We start from the raw sequence: 23,176 nt of genomic DNA, 5'->3' as shown, positions 1-23,176 counted from the left end.
CTTTAAAACTGAAGCTTCCCACAATACAGCCTACTCATAATTTAAAGTAGTTTATCTGCTAACTTAAACTACATTGACGCTATTTAAAGGGATAGTTCACCCCAAAATATTGTCACCAATTTTCTCAACCTCATTCCATTCCAAACTATGAGTATGAGTTTCTTCCTTATGTTGAATAATGCTGGTAATCAAACAGTTAAATGGACTTCCATAGGATTTCTTTCCCTACTATGGAAGTCAATGGTGACTAACAACTGTTTGGGTCTTCAAAATTCTTCAAAATAACTTCTTTTGTGTTCAAAATAAGAAAGAAACTTAAATAGGTTTGGAACGATATGAGATAATGATCTGGTTTAGAGGTTTTTGAACAGGTTGGTAGAAGTTTGTTGGTTCAAACCCCACAATAGATGATCCAACACACTGTGCCCTAGAGCAAGGTGTATTGGCTCAGATCACTGTAGATACTGAAAGAGCATCAGCTAAATGAGAAATTTGCATTAACATGGTCCCTCTTTTTCGTGTCTTAGAATCCTAATGGAAACAGACATGCACGCCCATCGCCACAAGCGTGTCGGCACCCTGTCAGGAGGTATGAAGAGGAAGCTATCCATCTCCATTGCCTTCATTGGAGGCTCACGGCTGGTGGTGCTAGACGAGCCGACCACCGGGGTGGATCCCTGTTCCCGACGCAGCATCTGGGACATTGTCCTTCAACACAAGCAAGGTGAAATCCCCTTGCAATTCAGACCAGGCTGAAAATAATTCCCTGGCTTGTACCTGTAGCAAATTACCCCAAAGGACTTTGTTCTTATCGAGTATGCGACACTTGGTTTAGAATTTAATTAGGCTTGAATGGATTTTCTCAAGGTGCGTGCAGTCAAATCCAGACAGGGAAGAATCCAGACGCAGATGTAGTAACGACTGATTGTTATCCGTCATGCTTCCTCTGATGTTTAATTATCTTCCGTGGAGACAGTTAGCGAATTTATCTCGAGCAAGGATTTAAGACCGTAAAAGAGGGTCATGTCAGATTCTCCTGTGTTATCGTTGTACATCAGCTCTTTGTTCAGAGCCTGTCTCTCTCTGTCTGCCTGTATCAGTGGATCTTTGATTTGACATGCCTCTCTGTTGGTTTTGTTTAACTGTCCAGAGCGTACCATCATCCTTTCCACCCATCACCTGGATGAGGCTGAAGTTCTCAGTGACCGCATCGCCTTCCTGGAGCGCGGAGGCCTTAAATGCTGTGGTTCGCCCTTCTACCTCAAAGACAAGCTGGCTAAGGGCTACAACCTCACCCTCACAAGAAAGGTACACGTATTTCAGTGTGTCAGTTACTCCAACTGAGCTCTCACTTAAGTTCAAATCTCAGAAAAAGTACCAGGGTAGTACATTGGTATAATATTAATACCAAGAATGTAATACTATGAAATATATATGTATTTTCCCATTTAAACATTTTTAAATGTAATTTATTGTTGTGTTGGCAAAGTTGAATTTTCAGCAGCCATCACTTCAGTCTCCAGTGTCACATGGTCCTTCAGAAATCATTCTAAAGCTGATGTGCTGCTTATTTCTTATAATTATCGATGTTGAAAACGTCTGTGGTGCTTTATTTAAATTTCATTTATTTGCTATATTTTATCTGTTTTTGTGGCAGTTTTGATCCACTTTTTTCAGTATTATTTAATAAATATAACTTTCAAAAGAGCACCATTTATTTGAAATAGAAGTCTTTTATAGCATTATAAATGTCTTGACTGTCACCCTTGATCATTTTAAACTATCTTTTGCTAATTACCTGTATTAATAAAAAAAAAAAAAAAAAAAAACTTACCTACCATACATTTTTAGTCATAGTTGTATATTTTTAATGGCATATAATGATTATTGTATTCATGTACCATGCTATTATTGTGGTAAAATGTGTCATTGTGGTATTCCAGAACTTATATTTTATAATTTGTCATATTTTTTTAAACATGTATTTCTATGTTTTTGGTTCAGGTTCAGTCTCCTGATTCAAACCAAAAGTTTAACATTGAAGAACTAAGGGCTTTCATTCAGTCGTACCTGCCTGACGCTCGGCAGAAGGAGGGAGAGGTGGGCGATTTGGTCTATGTCCTCCCACCATACACCCCCCAGAATGCAGCTGCGTACCACTCTCTGCTCACCAGTCTGGATCAGAATCTTGATAAGCTTCAGCTGGGCTGCTATGGCATTTCCGACACCACCCTGGAAGAGGTAATTATCAGATGAAGACCCAGGTGCAGGGCTGGATTATGGACTCAGCCAGTTCCACTGGGCTTCAGAGTGACTGCCCAGCGACCTTTAAAGCTTCAGGCTGTGCAGCCCAAGACTGCCAAAGGAAGCTGAACCATAATAGGTTCCCTGGGATCTTTGGCTCATAAAGTGCAAGCCTGCAAGCCCAGGGAGCAGTTGGGGCTCAGTGCCTTGCTCAAAGGCACCTCAGTCATGGTATTGAGGGTGGAGAGAGTGCTGTACATTCACTCCCCCCACCCACAATTCCTGCCGGCCCGAGACTCAAACTCGCAACCTTTGGATTACGAGTCCGAATCGCTAACCATTAGGCTACAACTTCTCCATTGAAATGGCATTTATGAAAACTTCTTATTTTAGTAATCTAATGCAGGGTTTCCCAACCTGGCCAAGGCTTTAGTTCACGTTCGTTTATCTTTTAATATTAAAAAAATATTCTCTCGGAATATTTCTGTTCACACCCTAGAACGAAAACTATACAAATTATCGTTATTGCTACATTTATCATCCTTGGTGTAAAATGGCTTTAATAATAAAATAAAAAGTTTTTGACCTTTGCCTTTAAAGATGAATTTGCATGATTCAACATTCCCAATTCACAAATGGCCGCCAGTATTTACACATTTTACACTGGGAAAAATAGCTGTAGGGTTTTCTATTTACAAAAAAATATATATTTAAAAAAAATGTACAAATTATTATGAAGTATTATTTATGAAGGATTGGGAATTGTAGAAAATGTCAAGTAAAATATGGTTAACATGAAGTAAAAAAAGCAGGGCGGGGAGGGATGTTAAGAACCACTGCAATAATGTTATCCTAACAAAAACATAGGAAAACATGATACAGTCATGTCCAGGTGCACTCATAAAAATGCTGTGTTTTCTCAGGTGTTCCTGCAGTTGACTCGAGACGACTTGGAGCCCAAAGAAAGTGACACCTGGTCTGTATCAGAGTCTGTGATAGCCAATGACATGTTTGCCTCAAGAGACAGCATTCCTGACGAACTCAACAACGCGTACCTTGGAGAGAAAGCCAGTAAGTTGGCTTTTAGGACTAGTTTAGATTCTTGCAGCAGTTTGTGGAATATTAGTTCCATGACCTGTACTTCCCCAAACACCCCTTGAAAGCTTTGAACTTTGAAAGCTCATCTTTAGAATTTGACTGGATTGAAGAGATGAAATAATTGCCTCTGTCTCATGTGGCACACTCACTTCGTCTCTCTTATAGGCCTCACTGGGACCTCAGTTGTGCGTGGGTTCACTCTGACTGCGCAGCGGGCGATGGCCATGCTGCTGAAACGCGTGCATCACTCCAGGAGGGACTGGAAGGGGCTGTTCTCCCAGGTGTTGTTGCCTGTACTCTTTGTAATTGCTGCCATGGGCCTGGGCTCCATCAAGAATGATCTTCAGCACTTTCCCAAGATTGTGCTTTCTCCTGCTCTGTACCATGTTGATGAACAGTATAGCTTCTTCAGGTTAGACTCCCTTTTTTCTGTGACTTGCCTGTTATTATGTAGGAAATATGGGTACTTTGCTGACACTTTTATCCAAAGTGACTTACATAAATCCAACCCGTGACCTTGTTTGTTTCCTGTTTTGATGATCTACTTAAAAGAAGGTTGATAATGTTGTTACCACTTAATACATTGTCATCTGTTAATTATTGAAAATATACCTAAATTTATTTTATTTTATTTAATCTTGCCTAAAAAGTTTATTTTTATAAATTCAAGAAGTAAAATACAGTAAAATGTAGCATCTGGCAGATTATCAGGCCATTTTTCTTTAGAGTTTTTTTATTACTAAATGAACACAAGGAAATAATGACATGTAATCAGTTTTTTTATGCAAAATACACAATAAACAACAATATTTACCTCCATATACTTTATATTTTACTGCAGTTTTTCAAAGCATATGAAATGCCTCATCAAGACTTGCGTGAATGATGCTAACTAATTGTTCATTGAATGAAACAAAAAACAGATTCAACATAACTGCTTATCTACAATATTTTGAATTCCTTTTTGTTAATGAGGTTTATAGCAGAGACTCTTTTAAAATACCTTTTATTATTACAGGTCACTGGCTAATTGCCACATTTTGCTGATGCAACTAATGACCAAAGAAAAGCACATAGAACCATTGCAATATTTCTAATGTTGTTTATTTATTGGTATCCATCAAACTAATAGCAAATACAGTGAAATTTCACCCAGTCTTAAACATTGCCATTGCATGTTCTCTTCACAGCAATCAGAATCCCACCGCCAGCAGTCTTGTAGATTCCATGATGTCTTATCCAGGCATTGACCACGTCTGCATGAGAGACCCCACAGATTCGTAAGTAATAATCCATATGTCTTAGTGACCCAGAACTCTGAGCTCAGTAATCAGGCTGCAGGCCGCTCTAAGGCATGAGTGATTACATATCACAGCATCAGCTCACCTAGGCACTGCAAATGGCTTTCATTTTTGCCGGCTATGATTTCAGCCCCTCTGATCTTCGCAGGTCTGTTCCTAAGCTCTGATCGCTGTCTCTTTTGCTGAGCCCTGGGACTCTGATACACTGTCTGCTTGTTTCAGTGGGTCTTCTTGTGTTCCTGGTCAATTTCATCACACTAATGTGCCACTTTTAGTTTTCTATCACTGTTTTTTATCATGCTATTTTCCCATCTTGGCTCATCTTACTTTTTTCCTCACTCTGTAACTCGCTCACAAACACTCTCTTGCTTTCTTGCTCACTGTTTTTCTATTTTCCCCTTTCACCCACACATCTGAAAGCGCTGCCTTTTGTAATTCCACTGTAAGAGCTTATAACAATGCTCTTGTATATGGGCGTAAATCTCACAGAAGAACCTCTCCGCACATATTTTTGTGAGATTCACCCAGGCATCATTTGCATTTCTCATGCATTTCCTGTTTATAGGATCGATTTTTCACTGATACCTTCCAAATAATCATCACACTGTTCCTGCGCGTACAGTATAATATTGTATTTTTCTTCTTTTTGCTACAAGAAAACATTATTATTATTTTTTACAGGCTTTGCAAAGAGAGACCTACCGCAGGAAGTGAGACCTGGATCTCCAGAGGCAACAGCTCTGCTACATATACCACCTGCAAGTGTAGCAACCAAGTGCAGGTGGGTCAAACAGAGCATAACCATCATAACATAAAAACAACATTATCACATATCCTCAATGATGAGCATCTCTCAGCATTTAAATATTGATAAAGATCATTAGTGTTTTGATAGCGTGAAGGAGATTGTTGATCACAGCAGGGTTGCGCGCCCTTCAGAATTGATTTCAGAATGCCTTTTAAATTAAATTCCTGACTTTAAGGCAACAACGAGGAAACAAACACAATGCAGAATGGAAATTCTAATTTAAGCAAGTAGAAACATGGAATGTTTAATAATTTTAAATCATAATAATGAAAAATAATGTAAACAGTTACACACAATTACACATAAATGGCATTGTGAACAAAACATATGTTATTTACTTAAACATTATATTTTATTAATAATTTATGTTTGAAAGGCCACCTATAAAACATATGTAATTTGAGTTATCATAACTCAAATTGAATATGTTTTATAGGTGTCCTTTCAAACTCAGTTATGAATTAAAAAAAGCTTTCACGTTGTGGTTCTCCATGAAATTAAATCAGTTGTTGGCTATTTTTTTTTTCTTCAAGGTATAAAATTTCGTTTAACCTATTTAAGAGAATTTCACTTAGTTTAGGGAAATATGTCAACTAAGGAAAAATAATGACATATTAGAAATAATTAAATAGGCCTAATTAGTCAAGTTAATGATGTAATAAATAATGTTTTGTCACCAAATTTGTGTTGATGTTGTGCCTGCTCTTCTTCCTGTCATAGCAATTCAGCTTCCTGTGGGGCGTGGCCAAATCTACCCTTGATAGGGATAAAATCGATAATTACTATTATGGTTTCTGTTCAGAATATCACTCACTTTTTTCTCCCTTTCAGTCATGTCCTGCATCCGATTACGAACCACCTCACAAAAGAAATCCATCATCCCAGATTGTTTACAACCTGACAGGCATCAACACAGAGAACTACCTGCTGGCCACTGCCAATGACTTCATCAGGATCAGGTGAATTTGATCACACATTGCACTCCACAGCATTAAACTAATTTCACAAGTTCAAAATATGGCGAGGTGGAATATTAAGGAATTTATGAACCGCTGGTAGGCTGATTAATAATTAAAGAGGAAGCACTTCAGTTTATCCCGTCTTTACCGTGGCATTTCCGACCAGCTGACATTTTCCATCCTAGTCAAATAGCACACAGCACTGGGGCGTGCTGCTGGCATGAAAATACTTTATTACACCTAAAATAGTAAGGCTAGCATTTATTATTCATACATTGCTCTTCCAAAAAAATGTAATATAATACAGAGTCCTGCCTCTGTGAGCTGGTGAAAATAGTAATAAAAAAAAAGCAAATCACAGCTCTTGTAATAAATTGAGTGGAAATCCAACAAAGGCATAAAACTATTAATTAACAGTATATCAAGGAAAATGCCCTTAGCGTCTGAAAACACTAAATTTATTGTTAAATTAATTGAGATTTAATGTGTACAGAATGTAGGTAAGAGCATAAATTTGCATGCACAGTCCAGTTATATATATAAAATTGTTTAATCCTATAAACCATGAAGTATAAAACATACACAAATGTATAAAAGGCATCCAAAAAAAAAAAAAAAAAAAAGTTCCACTAAATGTGTACAACAAGTGAACAAAATGTTACACCAGCCAGGACATAACTAACGTAAGTTGTTTTGTGCTTTGTTTCAGATATGGAGGCTGGGACTTCGGAAAGCCTCTTCCCTTTGATCTTAAGATGGACATGTTAGATGTGCCAGAGAACAGAACCCTTAGTAAGGTAATTTGGATGAGTGATATTACATTGCCACAATGGCAAAGTGGCTCATAGTCCCAACGTGGCAGTTTATGTAGACACTAGCAGGCTATGTTCCAAACCCAGTAAGCTGCCACGTAGGCAGCATTTTAATGCATCATAATCACCCTCATGATGTGAAAGCTGTTCCAAAAGGTAGGCAGTATAATTATGTTGCCCTCTAAAATGCTTTTTTTTTGGGCAATAGTGTATGCATTCTTTGTGAAGAATGCAATGTGCAAAAAAAACTTATATATATAAAATTGTTGAGTCCAAATTTTAGTACAAATGCACTACCGAATATTATAACCAAGCTGTGTATTTTTAAGCCTGTTAGAATACTGAGTTGTTAGTTTTTATACTTTTTGAAACAGAGCATTTACAGAGTGATTCCTAAGATATTGTTGTGCATTGAATTGATTTTTGTGTTCTCACAGGTTTGGTATAATCCAGAAGGTCACCACACCATGCCTGCCTACCTCAACAGCCTTAACAACTTTATTCTGAGATCCAATCTGCCAAAAGAGAAACGGCAACAATATGGTTCGTTAAATCTCTCTCTCTAATACTGTGTAGTTTTGCAGTTTCTAGAATCTGTAAAACTTCACGTACACTGCCATTCAAAAGTTTTAAAAGAGTCAGTAATGTGATTTTTTTGAAAAAAATAATATATTCAAAAAAGATCCATTAATTTGATATTGATATAAAGTATTAAATACATGTATTAAATATAAATATATTATGCACCACAACAGTTTTCAACAATGATAGTAAGGAGAAGTGTTTTTGAGCACGAAACCAGCATCTTGGAATGATTTCTGAGGATCATGATGTGACTGAAGACTGGAGTAATGGCTTCTAAAAATTCAGCTTTCCCTTTACAGGAATAAATTACATTTAAAAATATATTTTAATTTGTAATACTATTTCTAAATATTACTGTTTGTTACTTTATTGTTGATCAAATAAATACAGCATTGGTGTGCATAAAAGACTTTCAAAAACATTTTAAAATATCTTTAAAAAAATATCCAACCCCAAACTTTTGAATGGTAGGATATTGTATATCTAATATTTTCCACGTTGTGTTACAGATTAAATGTGTTAGGTTAACTTGAGTTAATGTGCCCTTAGACTTGTATATCTAAAGTTTTGACTCACTGTGTAAGGTCTAATCCACTCAGCAGCTTATTCTGAGCGAAAGCGCTCACTTAGACAGGAGGAGACCTTCTAACTGACTGCAAAGAACACAGCTAGGTTCTTCTTGTATTCACATATCAATAATTACTAGGTTTATTTAAAATATGGTTTTTTGCACTACTTTTAAATATAATCCTTGCTTCTGTGACTGACAATCATGTAATTCCACTACCCTTAGAAAGAGGGCAGTGTGTATTTTCTGTCTCCCACCATGAGGCAGAGCGGTCTGAATTCTAATTAGAGGTGCTGAGAACTGAAAATGAAGGAATAGAGCTGGTCTTATTTCAACACTGCCAGACTGGCCCAGTGGCTGAGATTCACTGTCCGCCTCCAGGCAAGATTAATGCTATCCCACCAGTCAGTAATGGAAAGGGGGGATTCATTTATTCAAATGTAGCCGGTGAAGTCATTCAGGGAAAAACAGAGCATAAATTCAGAAAAGGTTCATGGGAGGAGCAGACCGCTGGTCACGTGTTTACCGGGCAAATGTATATTTACTCATGTGCTAAAATCTCTCTTTACAGCCATCTCCATATCCAGCCACCCTTACCCTGGCCAAGTGCAAGACGAGGATGTCATGTAAGCGTACACACACATATCCATGCATGTTTGCACGTCCTTCTGTCTGGCAGATAAAACAGATAAAGTACTTTGGTGTTGGACCAAATACAGACTGAGTGTATTAGTGGGGCCGGTACAAAATCACAGACCCAGTGGTGGGGAAAGGAAAGCAATCAGCCAAATGATGGGCTTTAGATGAGATATACAAGCATTCTGTTGGAGCACTTGAACTAATGTAATTTGACTCCTGTATTTACTCCTCTTTGATTTTTTTCTTGAGCTTGGCTTATTGATTACTAACCCAATATAATGTGTGTTTACTCTGAAGGTGGTTCAGAGGTTAATTGATTCAGTGTCGCCACCCAAACATGCTTGTATTTTGAACACTGTGAGCAATTTCAACCGTGCCTAAATTTAAAAGACACGCTCTGTAAAATGAGCGCAATTGTCTTATTCTCGCAGCTGGGATGAGTCTGGCTTGTCGCCTGCTACTTAGGCCAGAGAAAGAGATTTCTTGAGAGGGAAGACAACATGCAGAGAAGGCAGGAAAAGGAAGAAGAATAGATTGGCTACTCAGAAAAGCCTCTGTGAGTAGCTGGAAGAATAGAAAGTAATGCATTTGTATACCAGACACTTCTATCAAAAGCAAAGTCCCTTTAAGGCAAGTCAAGCACTTGGTGGCCATATTGGTAACAGCCTCAGGCAGCTGTTTGAAGTATAAATATGGTACTGCAGGAAGGAATCCTGAAGCCCAGAATCGAGTTCGCAGTTTGAGATTTCCAGGGTTAAATGGCTGAAATAAGGTCTGAAGTTAACTCAAGCTCAAAATATTTTCATGTTTTATTCTACAACATGTACAGCAGGGATAGGCAACTCCGGTCCTGGAGGGCCACTATCCTGCAGAGTTTAGCTTCAGCCCTCATAAAAACTCACCTTCCTGTATCTATCTAGTAATCCTGAAAACACTGAAAGGCTTGTCCAGGTGTGTAGGGTTGGAGCTAAACTCTGCAGGATAGTGGCCCTCCAGGACCGGAGTTGCCTATCCCTGATGTACAGTATACATCAGTAAAACCCCACTCATGATTTTTTAAGCTTATACATGTCTTCAAAAAGACAGTTGCTAACAAGTGGCTAACCAGAGATTGTTTGGGACATTATTCATCCTCATGCAGAAAGGAACAATTTCCGTCTACTTTTGTCTACTTTTGTCTATTTTTACTGGCTTCTTGTATTTTTACTCATGCTCTTGCAAACTCTCAAACCTTCTCCCAACTTGTAGATTTTAAATAAAGATGTGTTGAAAATTTTGTGCTTGTGATAGTGAAGACATGTAACCGTTTACTTCTACCAATTGTGTTTAGTTTAGTTTTGTTCATTTGTGAAGATGATACTAATTATCCAACTGTGTAAGAATCCTAAACTTTTGTTGGTCACAGAGCTTATTTTCTGCACTAATCCAAAAGGTATTACCCTTTTGGAAGCCAATTGGTTTTTTTTCAAGGGAACCTTTCTACAAAATTGCGTCATCCCTGTAGCACTCTATTGAATCAACTTCAAAATCTTAAAGATTATGTTTCAGTTACATATTTTAATGAGTGATTGCTAACCTTGTCTCATAGCAGATGAAATCTGATTATTTGGTGGTAGCTATAATTTTGAATTATACATATGTTGTTATCTTAGGTAAAATCAAAATGATCTGAAGTGTTTTAACCATAGTTTAGTGCTATTTTATCATGAGGTTTGTCATTTTTATTGCACCACCAACTGCCTGGAAAAGTTTTCTCTAAGTGAGACTGAATGTAATTAAATAAGCCACCAGCTGAGGAACACTAGTCTAGAAAAGTCTAAAGCTGTAGAGAACCAGTACAATCTAATTAGTTTCTTCATTGATCAACCAACTGAGTCCTTCTCATCTGAATATAAAGTGATCTTCGCTTTTTCGTTCAGACTCAACTCTCTGTGGTATAGGTCTTCTGTCTTTCCCTGAGATCAGTTCGTTCTTATTTGTCCTCCATTCTCAGAATTTTTTTTGGAGGCACAGTTGTTGAGAGCAGAGATGGGATGCAGAGGGGCAGCATTAAAGGCAAAAGCTCAGCTGGTGTCTGGTAGAAGGAGAAGTGTCCTGCTGAGACCGAACTCTTGATCGTCTCTGACTCTGTCTTACACAATTCCAACTGATAGAGAGATCTTAATTCTTACGGCTTTCATCTTTTCTCCTCACTGTGTGTGATGCCGTGATAAATGCACCGAGCTTGACTGAAGAACACTGTTAAGCTCATGTGAGAGACTGTAGGAAATATGAAGTGCAGTTTGTATTGTAAGGTTAAGGCAGCATGACATGCATTAAAGTTGTCTCTAAATGCCACAGAATATCTATATAAAGTTTACAGATATGTACCTATTTATATATATATATATATATATATATATATATATATATATATATATATATATATATATAGAAACAGAGAAGAGTTCATAATAATAATGATAATAATTCACAATATTGCTGTTTCCATTGTATTTTTTGTCAAATAAATTTGTGAGCATAAAAGACTACTTTCAACAAATGTAGGTATATTTAAAATTTAACAAACTATACAGAATGTATAAATAATACATTTTCTAGTACATACAAATGGATACACAAAGTCAGAGGCTCTCAACTCACAAGTCCATGTCTTTAAGATTGAGATCTTTCTTTTTTTTCTCCTCAAGGGTGAGCGGTTTGGTCAGCATCCTGGTTGCTCTCTGTGTGCTCACTGGCTACTCCATCATGACGGCCAGCTTTGTCATCTATGAGGTTCAGGAACATCACACGGGCTCCAAAAGACTCCAACAGATCTCTGGCATCAGCGAACCTTTCTACTGGATCATCAACTTCTTCTATGATATGGTACTTCAGGATTAACTGATAGATTTCAGCCTTTGAGATCCATTGCATAGATCTGTAAAAAATCCAAAAACCCATGAAAAAGAAATGATAAGCTAGACTACATGAAATACAGGTTCAATTGGACTAACAATAACCATTACATAATTAATTTAATATTAGTAATATCAGAAACAGTATATCTTATCAGCGCCATGGATTTGAAAAAGAACTAATACCTTGAATGCAATGCAAGTTGCTTTGGATAAAAGCATCTGCCAAATGCATGGATGTAAAATAACAAAATTGCATAATGCATAAGACTGTTTGTATTTACAAGGTCTTTGTGTTGTCATTGCAGGCTCTTTATATGGTTCCCGTGCTCCTCTCGGTGGCGATGATAGCAGCGTTCCAGCTCTCAGCATTCACAGACAGGCAGAACCTCGGCGCGGTCACACTTCTACTGGTGCTATTTGGGTCAGCATACATTAGAGTCCCTTTACCACCAGAGATTTTCCTGTCATAAGACAGACGTCTCATTAGAACGTCTCAGAGCTGACAGGTCCTCAAGGCACTAGAGCTTCATGAATGTATTATTCAGCAAATGCTACACGTTGCAGCCTTGGCAAAAGAGGAAGTTTTAGTTAATGCGTCATCCTTCAGGTAAACACCGGGCTCTCTGCTAGAAAGAGGAGAGCTGCCCGAAGCTTTCCTGCAAGGCCTGGGCTCTGAACAAGCGATTTCACACACTCTCTGTCACCCATTTAATTGCATTGTGGAGAGCATTGAGGCCACTCACAGTCAGTCTTTAGGCTTCAGAGCTCCATTGGCTGCTTGTGAGGCCCTTCATTGTGTGAAGTCAGCAGTCTGGCCCGCATTCATCCGCCTGTGAGCTCAACGGCACCCGGCCCATAAATAACCACACATCACAGCGATCCCACCACTTTCCCTTCAACCTGCTTAATTGCTTTTGTTTAGCTGAGCGGTGTGGACTTGCTAACACTAACAATACACTCACACAGGCCAGGGAACGTGCACATACACACACACACACACACACAGTACCCCTTGGTTTAAACACATCCTCTTCCTTGACCCCGCCACCCCAATCACCAAGAGTAATGAATAAAAAAGCAGATCATTCTGTGGTGCTGAAGAGGAGAGAGAATGCTTCACGAAGAGGAAATAGATGAACTCATTTATCTTCCGGCCTCTTAGCTCAACTGTGGAATATAGTCTCCCTTTCTTTGCTAAGCTCATAGTAGAAGTCTTTCTATGGCTCTTTTGTCTTCCTCCATGTTGTAATTCTTCTCTTTAGATGAGTCTTTGAAGCTTGCCACTTACCACATTGATTTCATGGTTTCTTTCCAGCTTCTCCACCTTCCCTTGGATGTATCTTCTGTCTGCGGTTTTCAAGGATACAGAAATGGCCTTTATCGGTTATGTTTGCATCAATCTCTTCATCAGTGTCAACACCATCATCTCCACATCCATTATTTACTTCCTGGGTCAGCTCAACCAGAATGACCAGGTGAGAGTAGAGTCATTTCACCCCCAAATGTATAAAAAATTTAACTGTACAATTTTCTGTATTGTAGTATATATATTTTTTTACCAGGCAAGCTTTGCTCATCGTTCTTCATTCTCTAACTTGCTTTCATTGTCCATTTCAGAGCATCCTGGATGTGTACCATACCATGAGCAACATATTCCTAGTCTTCCCTCAGTTCAGCTTTGGCAATGGTTTGATGGAGTTGGCAAGGGTTGACATGCAGGTGCAGATCCTGAGTGCTTTCGGAGTGGATGCCTACAAGAACCCGTTCAGCATGGATGTTCTGGGCTGGATGTACATCTCCATGTTCCTGCAGGGCTTCATCTGCTTCACACTTCGCCTGCTACTTAACAAGACGCTCATTCGCAAAGTCAGGTATACCTTAGGCTCTGGCAATATGGATTCAAACTGGCTGGCACAGAACTACTTTTTGAAATTTGACTTTGTAGTGCAGTATACAATTTTTACATTAGTTATGCATTTGTGTATATTGTTGTAGATGGTTATTCTGCTGGAAGAAGAACGTTGTTCAGAACTATAGCCCCAATGAAGATGAAGATGTGGTGGCTGAACGTCTGCGTATGGACCGTGGCGATGCACATGCAGATATTCTGCAGGTTAAGCATCTGACTAAGGTGTATCAAAACCTAAACAAGAGGGTCCAGGCGGTGAAGAAGCTGTCTGTCGGCATCCCAGCTGGAGAGGTCTGTGCTATTTTCATATTAATATTTATAATGAGAGCATTTATATGCACAAGAAAATTCAAGTATTATAATAAACATACATTGCCATTCGCAACCCATTTTACTTTCTTAATATGAAGTACACACTACCAGTCAAAAGTTTATTAGTTCAAATTTTTTATTGCTTGTTGAGAATAAGTCTGTTTAGTATTTTGGAGGAAACTATATATTACCTTTCAAAAATTTGGGGTAAGCAAGGAAATAAATTAGTACTTTTATTCAGCAGGGATGCATTAAATTGTTTAAAAGTGACAGTAATGACATTTATAATGTTATAAAAGATTTCTATTTAAAATAAATGCTGTTCTTTTGAACTTTTTATTCATCAACAAATCCTGAAAAAAATTTATCATGGTTTCCACAAAAATATTAAGCAGCAAAAACAGTTTTTATAAGTAACATTATTAATAACTGAACATTAAGTACAAAAAAAATAAATAACTGGGCACCAATTGATCATGTGACACTGAAGACTGGAGTTATGGCTGTTGAAAACTGCATTGCCATCACAGGAATAAATTGCATTTTAAAATATATCAAAATATTAAACATTTAGACTTTAACTTTGTAATAGTATTCTTTGTACTGTATTTTTGATCAAATAAATACATCCTTGGTGAGCATAAGAGACTTGTTTAACTCCAAACTTTTTCTCTGTAGTGTTTCCGATTTTTAACATAAACTGATATCTGATTTTGTGCAATGAGAATTGACTGGATTGTGAAAAGTTGGTGTTCCATACTAATATTAGGATTTATAATATGAAATAAATGCATACTAAGAAAGTACTTTCGGTAATTTCAAACATTAAATGAAATGGCCAAATAAATAAGTATTGAACCATAATAAATGAATTATCTGAAATTGTGCATGTTGATGTGGTCACAGAGGGGAAATTCAGCTATATTCCCAGAAAGTCTTGTTTAAGGAACTTGGCGTATGCTGTGCTTCATTATATTTCAGTTCCGAATGGTTTTTCATAGAAGATTTATTAAGCTCTTAAGAATAATCGATGACAGCAAAACATTCAATGTAAATGAATGGAAGGTCAATATCTTCCTTAGTGCTTTGGATTGCTGGGAGTCAATGGTGCAGGAAAGACCACTACCTTCAAGATGCTGACAGGAGACATTAGCCCTACTGACGGCTCGGCCAAGATTCGTGACATTGACGGGTACCTTTTTCCCCCCTTTAAAAACTTGATTGGTTACTTTTACTGTCGCACACCATCTTTTTCTAATGCACTCAGACTCTTTTACTAGACATTTGTGTTTGGTTTCATTGCATGTTCATAAATCTCCCTGGCCTGTGTCCTTAGGAGAATGGTTGACATCATAGACTGCAGGAGAGAGGGCATAAACATTGGTTACTGCCCCCAGGTGGACGCACTGGATGACCTCCTGACTGGAGAAGAACATCTCTATTTTTACGCCCGCATCAGGGGCATCTCCAAGAGGGAGACTGACCGGGTAAGGTCACAGCTATATCAGTGTCTGTTTCATTCTGGCCAAGGCCAGTTTCTTATCAAAGTGACCTACAAAAGTGCATGTTTTCCGTTGTGATGGTACCTCTGTGTATGGATGTCAAAAATGTACTTATATTTCACTATTTGATACTAGTCAAAGTGCCAGTTTTAAGAGCTCAGAGGTTTGGGGACAGTAAATAATCTTTTTTTAAATAAATTAATACTTTTATTTAGCAAGAATACAATTAAACTGATCAAATGTGGTCAGTGCATTTATAGTGTTACAAAAGATTTCTATAGCAAATAAATGCTTTTCTTTTGAACTCTCTATTTATCAGCAAATCATGAAAAATCTATCATGATTTCCACAACAAATATTAATATTAAACATTGATGATAATAATAATAATGTTTCCTGAGCACTAAATCAGCATGTTAGAATGACTTCTGAAGGATCATGTGACAATTATTAACTAATTGGATGCTAAAAATTCAGTTTTGTGACAAATAAATTACATTTTAAAATATATTGAAATAAAAAAACTGATATCGCAGTAATTTTTTAAGTATCACTGTATTATAGAATATTTTTAACATAGTATGCTATGTGTATATATAAGCAAATTAAATCTAAAGTAGAAGTCATACATGCACAAGTTTAAAAGCAGTCAACTGTCAGTTAGGAAGCACTTGCTAAGAACTTATTGAGTCAGTACTTTTACGATAATACAGAGAGACAGAGAATATTAAATTTTGACATCAACTTGATTTGGAAATTCTAGTACTTTTGACATCCCTTGTTATGTGCAACTACATTAAATGTATGCTGCTAATAGAGTTTGATGATTTGAAATGAGAGGCAAGAGATGAGGTGAAACAGACAGCTATCTGTTAAATCATGTCACAATCCACTGATATATTTGAACACTCTAAGAGAGATTTTGCATCTGTTTTTCGTCAAGTGGTACTCTAGCCTGAAAACGTCTTTCCACACACGTACAAATGTCAGGAAATCGGTTTTAACAGTTTGAAAAGACCAGCATATATTTAGTTTGAGATGCTGCTGTTGCAGGCCAGTCTTTTATAAACCTGAAACTAACATCATTGGTTATTCTTCGACCAGCTCGGAAATCCCTGCTGGACTTCCCAGTAAGATAGGAATAGATCTTAGTTTACTATAATCTGAATATTGCATTTGACAGGAAATTGTTGGCTCTCCTCCATATTGATTAGTGAGGAAGCTAATTAATCTTGCATTCTCTCAGGATTATTGGTCAAAAGCACTTCTGTAAAACTTGCCTTTGGCTGCAGATGTGAACTCTTTATCAGTTTTCCTTAAGATTGAAACCTGAGGGAATATGCGAGTTGCAATGTCATATTAGCAACTGATTATGAATATTAATTTCAAGCTGGAATAGTGTTTCTGATTAAACGAAACATTTTTTGAATGTGTTCAGTTTTATGCTATGTGTAACAGTGAATCATAGTTTGATTGCTTTTACAAAGCAGCAGCAATGTCAATATGAGAAAAGACACCAACGTTCAATAAATAGGTAAATGTGTGGAATAAATGAGCTTCTAAATCAAATTTTAGAGTCAGAGACATCCATTTTTGTAATGCAGAACCGGCTGTGCTGTTCTCCACAGCTAAATCACTGAAGATACATAGGAGAACTGTTAAGAAGATAAATCACTAATTTTTCTGTATTGCATCCGTGCAATATTTCGATCAAGAAGCCTTCTGTTTGAACTGAATATATCAGCTCCATTATGATCAGACACATTTATGAGGTTATGAGCACATGGCTCAAACACAATTCAGGGTTGTCTCTGCTGGTACTTGGTTAGCCTGCAGAAAAAGAATCTCAAATAATGTATATATTCTTTTACAGTCTTAGAACCTCCTCAAAGGTGAGTCATTCACAGAAATTGTGAAAACGGTGTCTCTTTGTAGATAAAAGTTTATCAATTAAGATGCTTTCTATGAAGCTTGCCGCCTACAGTATTTGATTACATTAGTAATGTTTACTCCACCTCATGCTGTTCATACAGTGAAAGTGGATGGTGACAAAGGGAAAGAATGTCATGGAGTAATTTGTTCTTTTTCTCACAAAAAGCTACAATTTGGATTCAGAAGTCTTTAAGAATATTATAATATAATATAAGTCATATTTGACTACTTTTGTGTTGTTTTTTCCCCCTTCTGGAGCTTGACAATCTCTAGACACAATCCTCTTTCATTGTAAGAGAGCTGCTTGAACATACTACAAAATTTATCCTTTTGGATTGTGTTAATAGAACGAAAGTCACACAGGTTTGAAATTACATAAGGATGAGTAAATTATAGCGAAATACCCATGTCTGGCTGTCTGTATATTAAAAGTAAAGTTAATATAAAGTGCAACTTTGCCGAAAATGAAGTAAAACCAGCAGCTTGTAATGATGATGTTACCCTTGTATAAAAAGGGCAGGGAAGGAATTGACTTAACAATCTATGAATACCATCAGTCATCTTTTGGCTACCAAGGCTTTGTGTAAAAGCTGCTGAAACTTTGAAATGGCTTTTGCGGTTTGGCCCATTAACTTGGATTAGAGGATTTAGAGGAAACGGCTGGTAAATTTTGATGTCCCGAGGGAAGCGTGCAGTACAATGCCGACCCAAAAGATGATCTGTGGGTGCATATAACCCCTGTTAAACTGAGAGTTCTTTATGGTTTCTTGTAGGTTTATGAGAAGCTATTTAAATTCATTGAATGTCTACTTGGATCCTTTGATGTATGAATCCAATTAGTTAAATGAATGCAGAAACCATGACATGCTCTGCGTGGGGTCAAATGTCAACAGGCATTTAATCAAAACATTATTCAAAGTGACTCATTATGATGTTAAGACCACACAGTTAATGTGTTAGAACAACTTGTTAAGCCTTTTTGGGGACAATTATTGCTTTGTAAATCAAAAATAAATTGTAGGGAAATTATGACCGAACTATAAGTTCGTGGAATGCGCTTTAAAATAAGGCAGCTTCATTTGGGGGGTGAATGTAAATGTGATTTTGTGAATAAAAATAGCAATTTACAGTGATTTGGTTTGCTATTCTTGTTTATAATAATAATAATAATAATACTAATTAGAAAATGTAAAGATCAAAATATCTGTTTTCTCATTACCATTCGGTCTGTTCTCTCTAGGTTGTGAACTATCTGTTGAAAAAGTTGGAGTTGAATTACCATAGACACAACACAAGTGAGAGCTACAGTTGTGGAACACGCCGGAAGCTGTCGACAGCCTTGGCCCTGATCGGAAACCCTCAGATCCTTCTCCTGGTGAGCAAAAAATGCACATTATCCATTATCCAAGCTGAGACTAGTTGCTGTTTAGTAAATCATACAGCTACACTATAAATCACTGTATTGCATGCTGTCTTGAGTGTTTGCTCAGAGGGGTTTGAATGGGTAAAATGTTGCACACTTGTTACAAACACCTCTGAAATGCGTTGGTGTGCTGTTTGGCCAAAGTCTTAGAGCATATTAGTTATTCTGACTTAAAATTTTGGCTCTGTGCACTGCACGATTGCATTTACCTGGAGAATGTGTGGGTTTGGCATTAGGCTTTGTCTTTTGTTCTGTAAGCGCAGAGAAACATCCCACATGTTTCTTACTGAACATGTCTCGTCTAACCTCTCAGGATGAACCCAGCTCTGGAATGGACCCACGTTCCAAACGTCACCTTTGGAAGATCATCTCTGAGCAAGTGATGGGCAAATGTGCTGTTGTCCTAACATCACACAGGTAATGAACGCTCTTGACTCACACTGCATCAGTGCCTTCAAACAAACAGCTGGTAGTAATGACACATTAAGGCAAAATTGAGTCAACAGTTGTTTTGAAGCTTTTTTGATGCCAAGAACATCCATATATGAGGTACAATTTGTAAATTTATAAAGGCATCTAAATAATTTCATGTTCTGTATAAAGACCTATTTGCACTGAGAAAAATAATTGACAGCAATTGTCCTTTATACTGTCATTGTACTATGCAACCCTCTATTAGATTTTAGATTGAAGAGAAATATTTCAAAATCTATTCAAATGCATTTCTATTTAAACTGTATGAAGATTAAACATTATTTATAACTATTACTACCATAAATACATAAAAACTTATTTTTTGGTAATATGCATTGCTAAGAACTTCATTTGGACAACTTTAAAGGTGATTTTCTAAAATATGTATGTGTATTCCAGGTTTTCAAATAGTTGTACAGTATCTCAGCCAAATATTGTCCTACCCTAACAAACCTCACATGATGATGTTTAAATCTAAATTCCTACAGTTTTTTTATGGGTTTGGAGAGAGATAAATGGAGAGTTTCAACAATATGTATTTGTGTCCTACAGCATGGAGGAGTGTGAGGCCCTTTGCACCCGTCTGGCTATAATGGTAAAAGGACAGTTCAGATGTCTCGGTTCCTTACAGCACATCAAAAACAGGTCAGTGGTTTATCTTTCTGAATCCTGTGTTTCCTCCTACCAATTATTTCCCATGGTTCTCTCACGTCTCCTTTTGTTTTCCACTCTTATTGTTGCTCTAGAGCCTGATATCTCCTGCAGACACTTCATAATTTTGTCCCTGGTGATAAAATAATCTCTGTTATTCTGACAGGTTTGGTAAAGGATTCACGGTGAAGATGCACTTAGCTGGAGCCTCCTGCGATGTAGATATGATCAGTAACTTCATGCAGCAGAATTTCCCCAGCATGTGCCTGAAGGTGAGAAACAGAGTACTTCATAATGGAGTTAAAACTTATTGAAAAGTTCAAGTGATTGAAAAGTTTGGTAGATTGACTTGACGGCAATATGCCGTATCTCAATTCAAATAGAAATAGGATGTTTGCTTAGTCTTAGAAGGCACAGCAGCAAAATTAAAACAGCAGGTTCATGGGTCAGGGTGTGGAAATGGTCATAAAAATTGAATTATGCCTGTTTTTGGGATACTTACATTATTACGAGCCCCAAGGGGGAAGAAAATGACACAAATTGGCTGTTGTGACCATTCAAAGTGTATTTTAAAAGTTAACACTGTCCATGTTCTGTTCATAAAGGATCATCACTCAAATATGGTGGAGTACCATGTGCCTGTTGCTCCTGGTGGTGTGGGTTCAATCTTTGGTCTGTTGGAGTCCAACAAGGCTGTACTGCAAATCAAACACTTCTCAGTCAGCCAGACCACTCTGGATGAGGTGAGATGCATACAATGTTTTTGGTTATTATTTATTTACCCTCATGCTGTTGTTCTGTGGAACGCAAAGGTAGATCTGTTTGTTGGAAGAATTTTCACACAGCTTTTTTTCCATACAACTACAGTTCACAGTGATTTGTCAAGCTTTAACAGACATATAAAAGTAGTCCTTACACTAGGTTATATTGTTTACATTTTGAAGTCAACATGTGGGCAACAGACCAAAATACAAATTAAGGAGTAAACAAGAGAGTAGCTCTTGAATGTTTAGTGGCCAGGAAACAAAGGTGGAAATGGAAAGAAATGAAAAGAGACACAGGTGGTGATGTAGTGACTAAACAATTGTCTTGACTTGTCTCTTTAGGTTTTCATTAACTTTGCCATGGGGAAGACGGACACAGACGAACAGGAAGTCACTCAAGGAATGGACACTGACAGTCTAGACTCGTACAATGCGTTGGACTAATGGAATACTTGGACATTATAGCATTAAAATAACCTAAAGAAAAGAAAAGAAAAAAAAAAGATGTTAATTTAATACATAGGAAATATTTTATAGGCTATATCATATGTTGGTGTTGTGATTATTTCAATGAAAGACAAAAAACAAATATTTTTTTATAGAATAATGAAGTCGCCAAATACCTTACGGATAATTATTGTGGATTTATATGAATGATTATGTGTTAATTAACTCTTTCTGCTCTTCCAAACATGGGTTCAAATTTTGCTCAACTTTGGAGGAACTTCATATGGAAGTTTGATGCTATTTGTATCACCTTAAAAGGGTTAATATGCAGAAAGTCTATATTAGTTTACATAGTTCAGTGCAATACATTAGTCTTTCGTTTGTCATCAAACAACTCTGCTGCTTATCAAAGAAAATCAAGTCATTTATTAACTAAATTGTTTGAAATTTTATTAGCTCTTCCATATACATTAATCAAAACATGAATTACTGACACAAACAACCAGCAATGTGTTCCTTAATACAGAATTAAATATGTATTTAGAGTGAATAGCACTCTTGCAGCTCTTGTCTGGGGTTGATATAAATCACAAAGACCTTTTTGGCTCCAAGAAATAAATGATTCTTCAATGTCTGCACATCTTCACTCTCATTAATATTTTCTCGGAAGGCACATCTCTTGTTCAAGAATGTACTAAATATTTCATCGGCCCTTTCCTCTGTCTGCTTCAAGGCACGGTTCCTCTTTTAAAAATGTACCAAGCTTATTTTTACATTAATGCTATTTTTCACATGCAGTTGTTAAGCGTTTGTCTTATTGAATGTACTGCAATTGGTTTTTTATGTCACAAGTTGAGGTGTGCAAATCTTTTTTTTTTTTGCATAGAAAATTTTGCACTGTGGAAATGATGAACTATCCAATGTCCAGACTGCATTTCAGGCATGTTCTGTCTTTTCTCTATCCATCCATCCATCCAAATTTTTAACCCCTCATAGTAGCATTTTAAAGCTAAATATCTCCACTACATGTTACAGACGTATTTTAAAATCAAATTTGACAAATTTCTGCACTGAAAGTGGTAAAGGGTTAGAAACTGTACTTGAATTATACAATAAGTAAATTAAAATGGAAATGATTCAAATCACTATTGTACAACTGTAAAATAAATCAATCACACACACTGAAAATTATCTAGACATATCATATTTTAATAAAATATTTTTATTTTATTTGTTAACAATTATTTTTTTAATTGTAGTAAATAAAAATTAAGCAACTATGTAATAACCCATACAGTATATTCACTTCATTGCAATATTGTGATAAAAGAAAAACAAGCTAATAGATACAGACGGTTGGTCTGGGAACGCCCCCGGGAACGCCCCGTCACGTGATGTGAATTTAGCCCGTGGGGGAAAACATTGGCGACAATTGAAATAAACGGGACAATCACGCCGAAGAGTCGCTGTGTCGTTTTCTGTACCTCCAATAAACTAACAAACTATGAATTTAAGTTCTACAACCTTCCTAATAAACATACAGAGCCGGAAAGGATTAACGTTACAAGATGATCAAGGGAAGTTGTGGAATCCCAAGACTAAGCATGTGTGTGTGTGCAGTCGGCATTTCATCACAGGCAGGATATGTGAACATCGTGTTCATTATTAACGTTATCAAAACTGTGTAAGGTTGTTTCAGAAAGTGGAATTCATATATAATTAGCCTTATCATTCTACATGAAGCAAAACTATGTAACGTTAGCCTAGTGTCGAACATAAACCCACTTAAAAAAAAGCGTGTGGACACGTAACAACTTAGTTTTGTGTCAGAACTTTTACACTTTCATT

At 37.0% G+C, this 23,176-nt stretch overlaps 1 protein-coding gene across 1 annotated transcript in view; it reads left to right on the top strand.

Moving 5' to 3' along the window:
- Window positions 1-22,136, top strand: part of LOC127965521 (glucosylceramide transporter ABCA12) — a 40,301-nt gene extending 18,165 nt beyond the window's left edge. The window contains exons 28-51 of the mRNA XM_052566350.1: window positions 528-724; window positions 1,151-1,308; window positions 2,005-2,241; window positions 3,168-3,315; window positions 3,508-3,754; window positions 4,533-4,622; window positions 5,325-5,424; window positions 6,283-6,410; window positions 7,120-7,207; window positions 7,660-7,765; window positions 8,947-9,001; window positions 11,705-11,882; window positions 12,220-12,335; window positions 13,230-13,389; window positions 13,532-13,785; window positions 13,910-14,114; window positions 15,218-15,327; window positions 15,472-15,622; window positions 18,810-18,944; window positions 19,306-19,409; window positions 20,019-20,111; window positions 20,284-20,389; window positions 20,723-20,860; window positions 21,224-22,136. Coding sequence (XP_052422310.1) covers window positions 528-724; window positions 1,151-1,308; window positions 2,005-2,241; window positions 3,168-3,315; window positions 3,508-3,754; window positions 4,533-4,622; window positions 5,325-5,424; window positions 6,283-6,410; window positions 7,120-7,207; window positions 7,660-7,765; window positions 8,947-9,001; window positions 11,705-11,882; window positions 12,220-12,335; window positions 13,230-13,389; window positions 13,532-13,785; window positions 13,910-14,114; window positions 15,218-15,327; window positions 15,472-15,622; window positions 18,810-18,944; window positions 19,306-19,409; window positions 20,019-20,111; window positions 20,284-20,389; window positions 20,723-20,860; window positions 21,224-21,325 — 3,406 coding nt within the window. The 3' untranslated portion in view covers window positions 21,326-22,136. The remainder of the gene's footprint in view (window positions 1-527; window positions 725-1,150; window positions 1,309-2,004; window positions 2,242-3,167; window positions 3,316-3,507; window positions 3,755-4,532; window positions 4,623-5,324; window positions 5,425-6,282; window positions 6,411-7,119; window positions 7,208-7,659; window positions 7,766-8,946; window positions 9,002-11,704; window positions 11,883-12,219; window positions 12,336-13,229; window positions 13,390-13,531; window positions 13,786-13,909; window positions 14,115-15,217; window positions 15,328-15,471; window positions 15,623-18,809; window positions 18,945-19,305; window positions 19,410-20,018; window positions 20,112-20,283; window positions 20,390-20,722; window positions 20,861-21,223) is intronic.
- Window positions 22,137-23,176: the final 1,040 nt, after the last annotated feature.

This window comes from Carassius gibelio, chromosome B9, assembly GCF_023724105.1.
Source record: "Carassius gibelio isolate Cgi1373 ecotype wild population from Czech Republic chromosome B9, carGib1.2-hapl.c, whole genome shotgun sequence".
Taxonomy (NCBI): Eukaryota; Metazoa; Chordata; class Actinopteri; order Cypriniformes; family Cyprinidae; genus Carassius; species Carassius gibelio.
The sequence above is the reverse complement of the archived record's forward strand: the minus strand, read 5'-3'. Positions and strand labels throughout refer to the sequence as shown.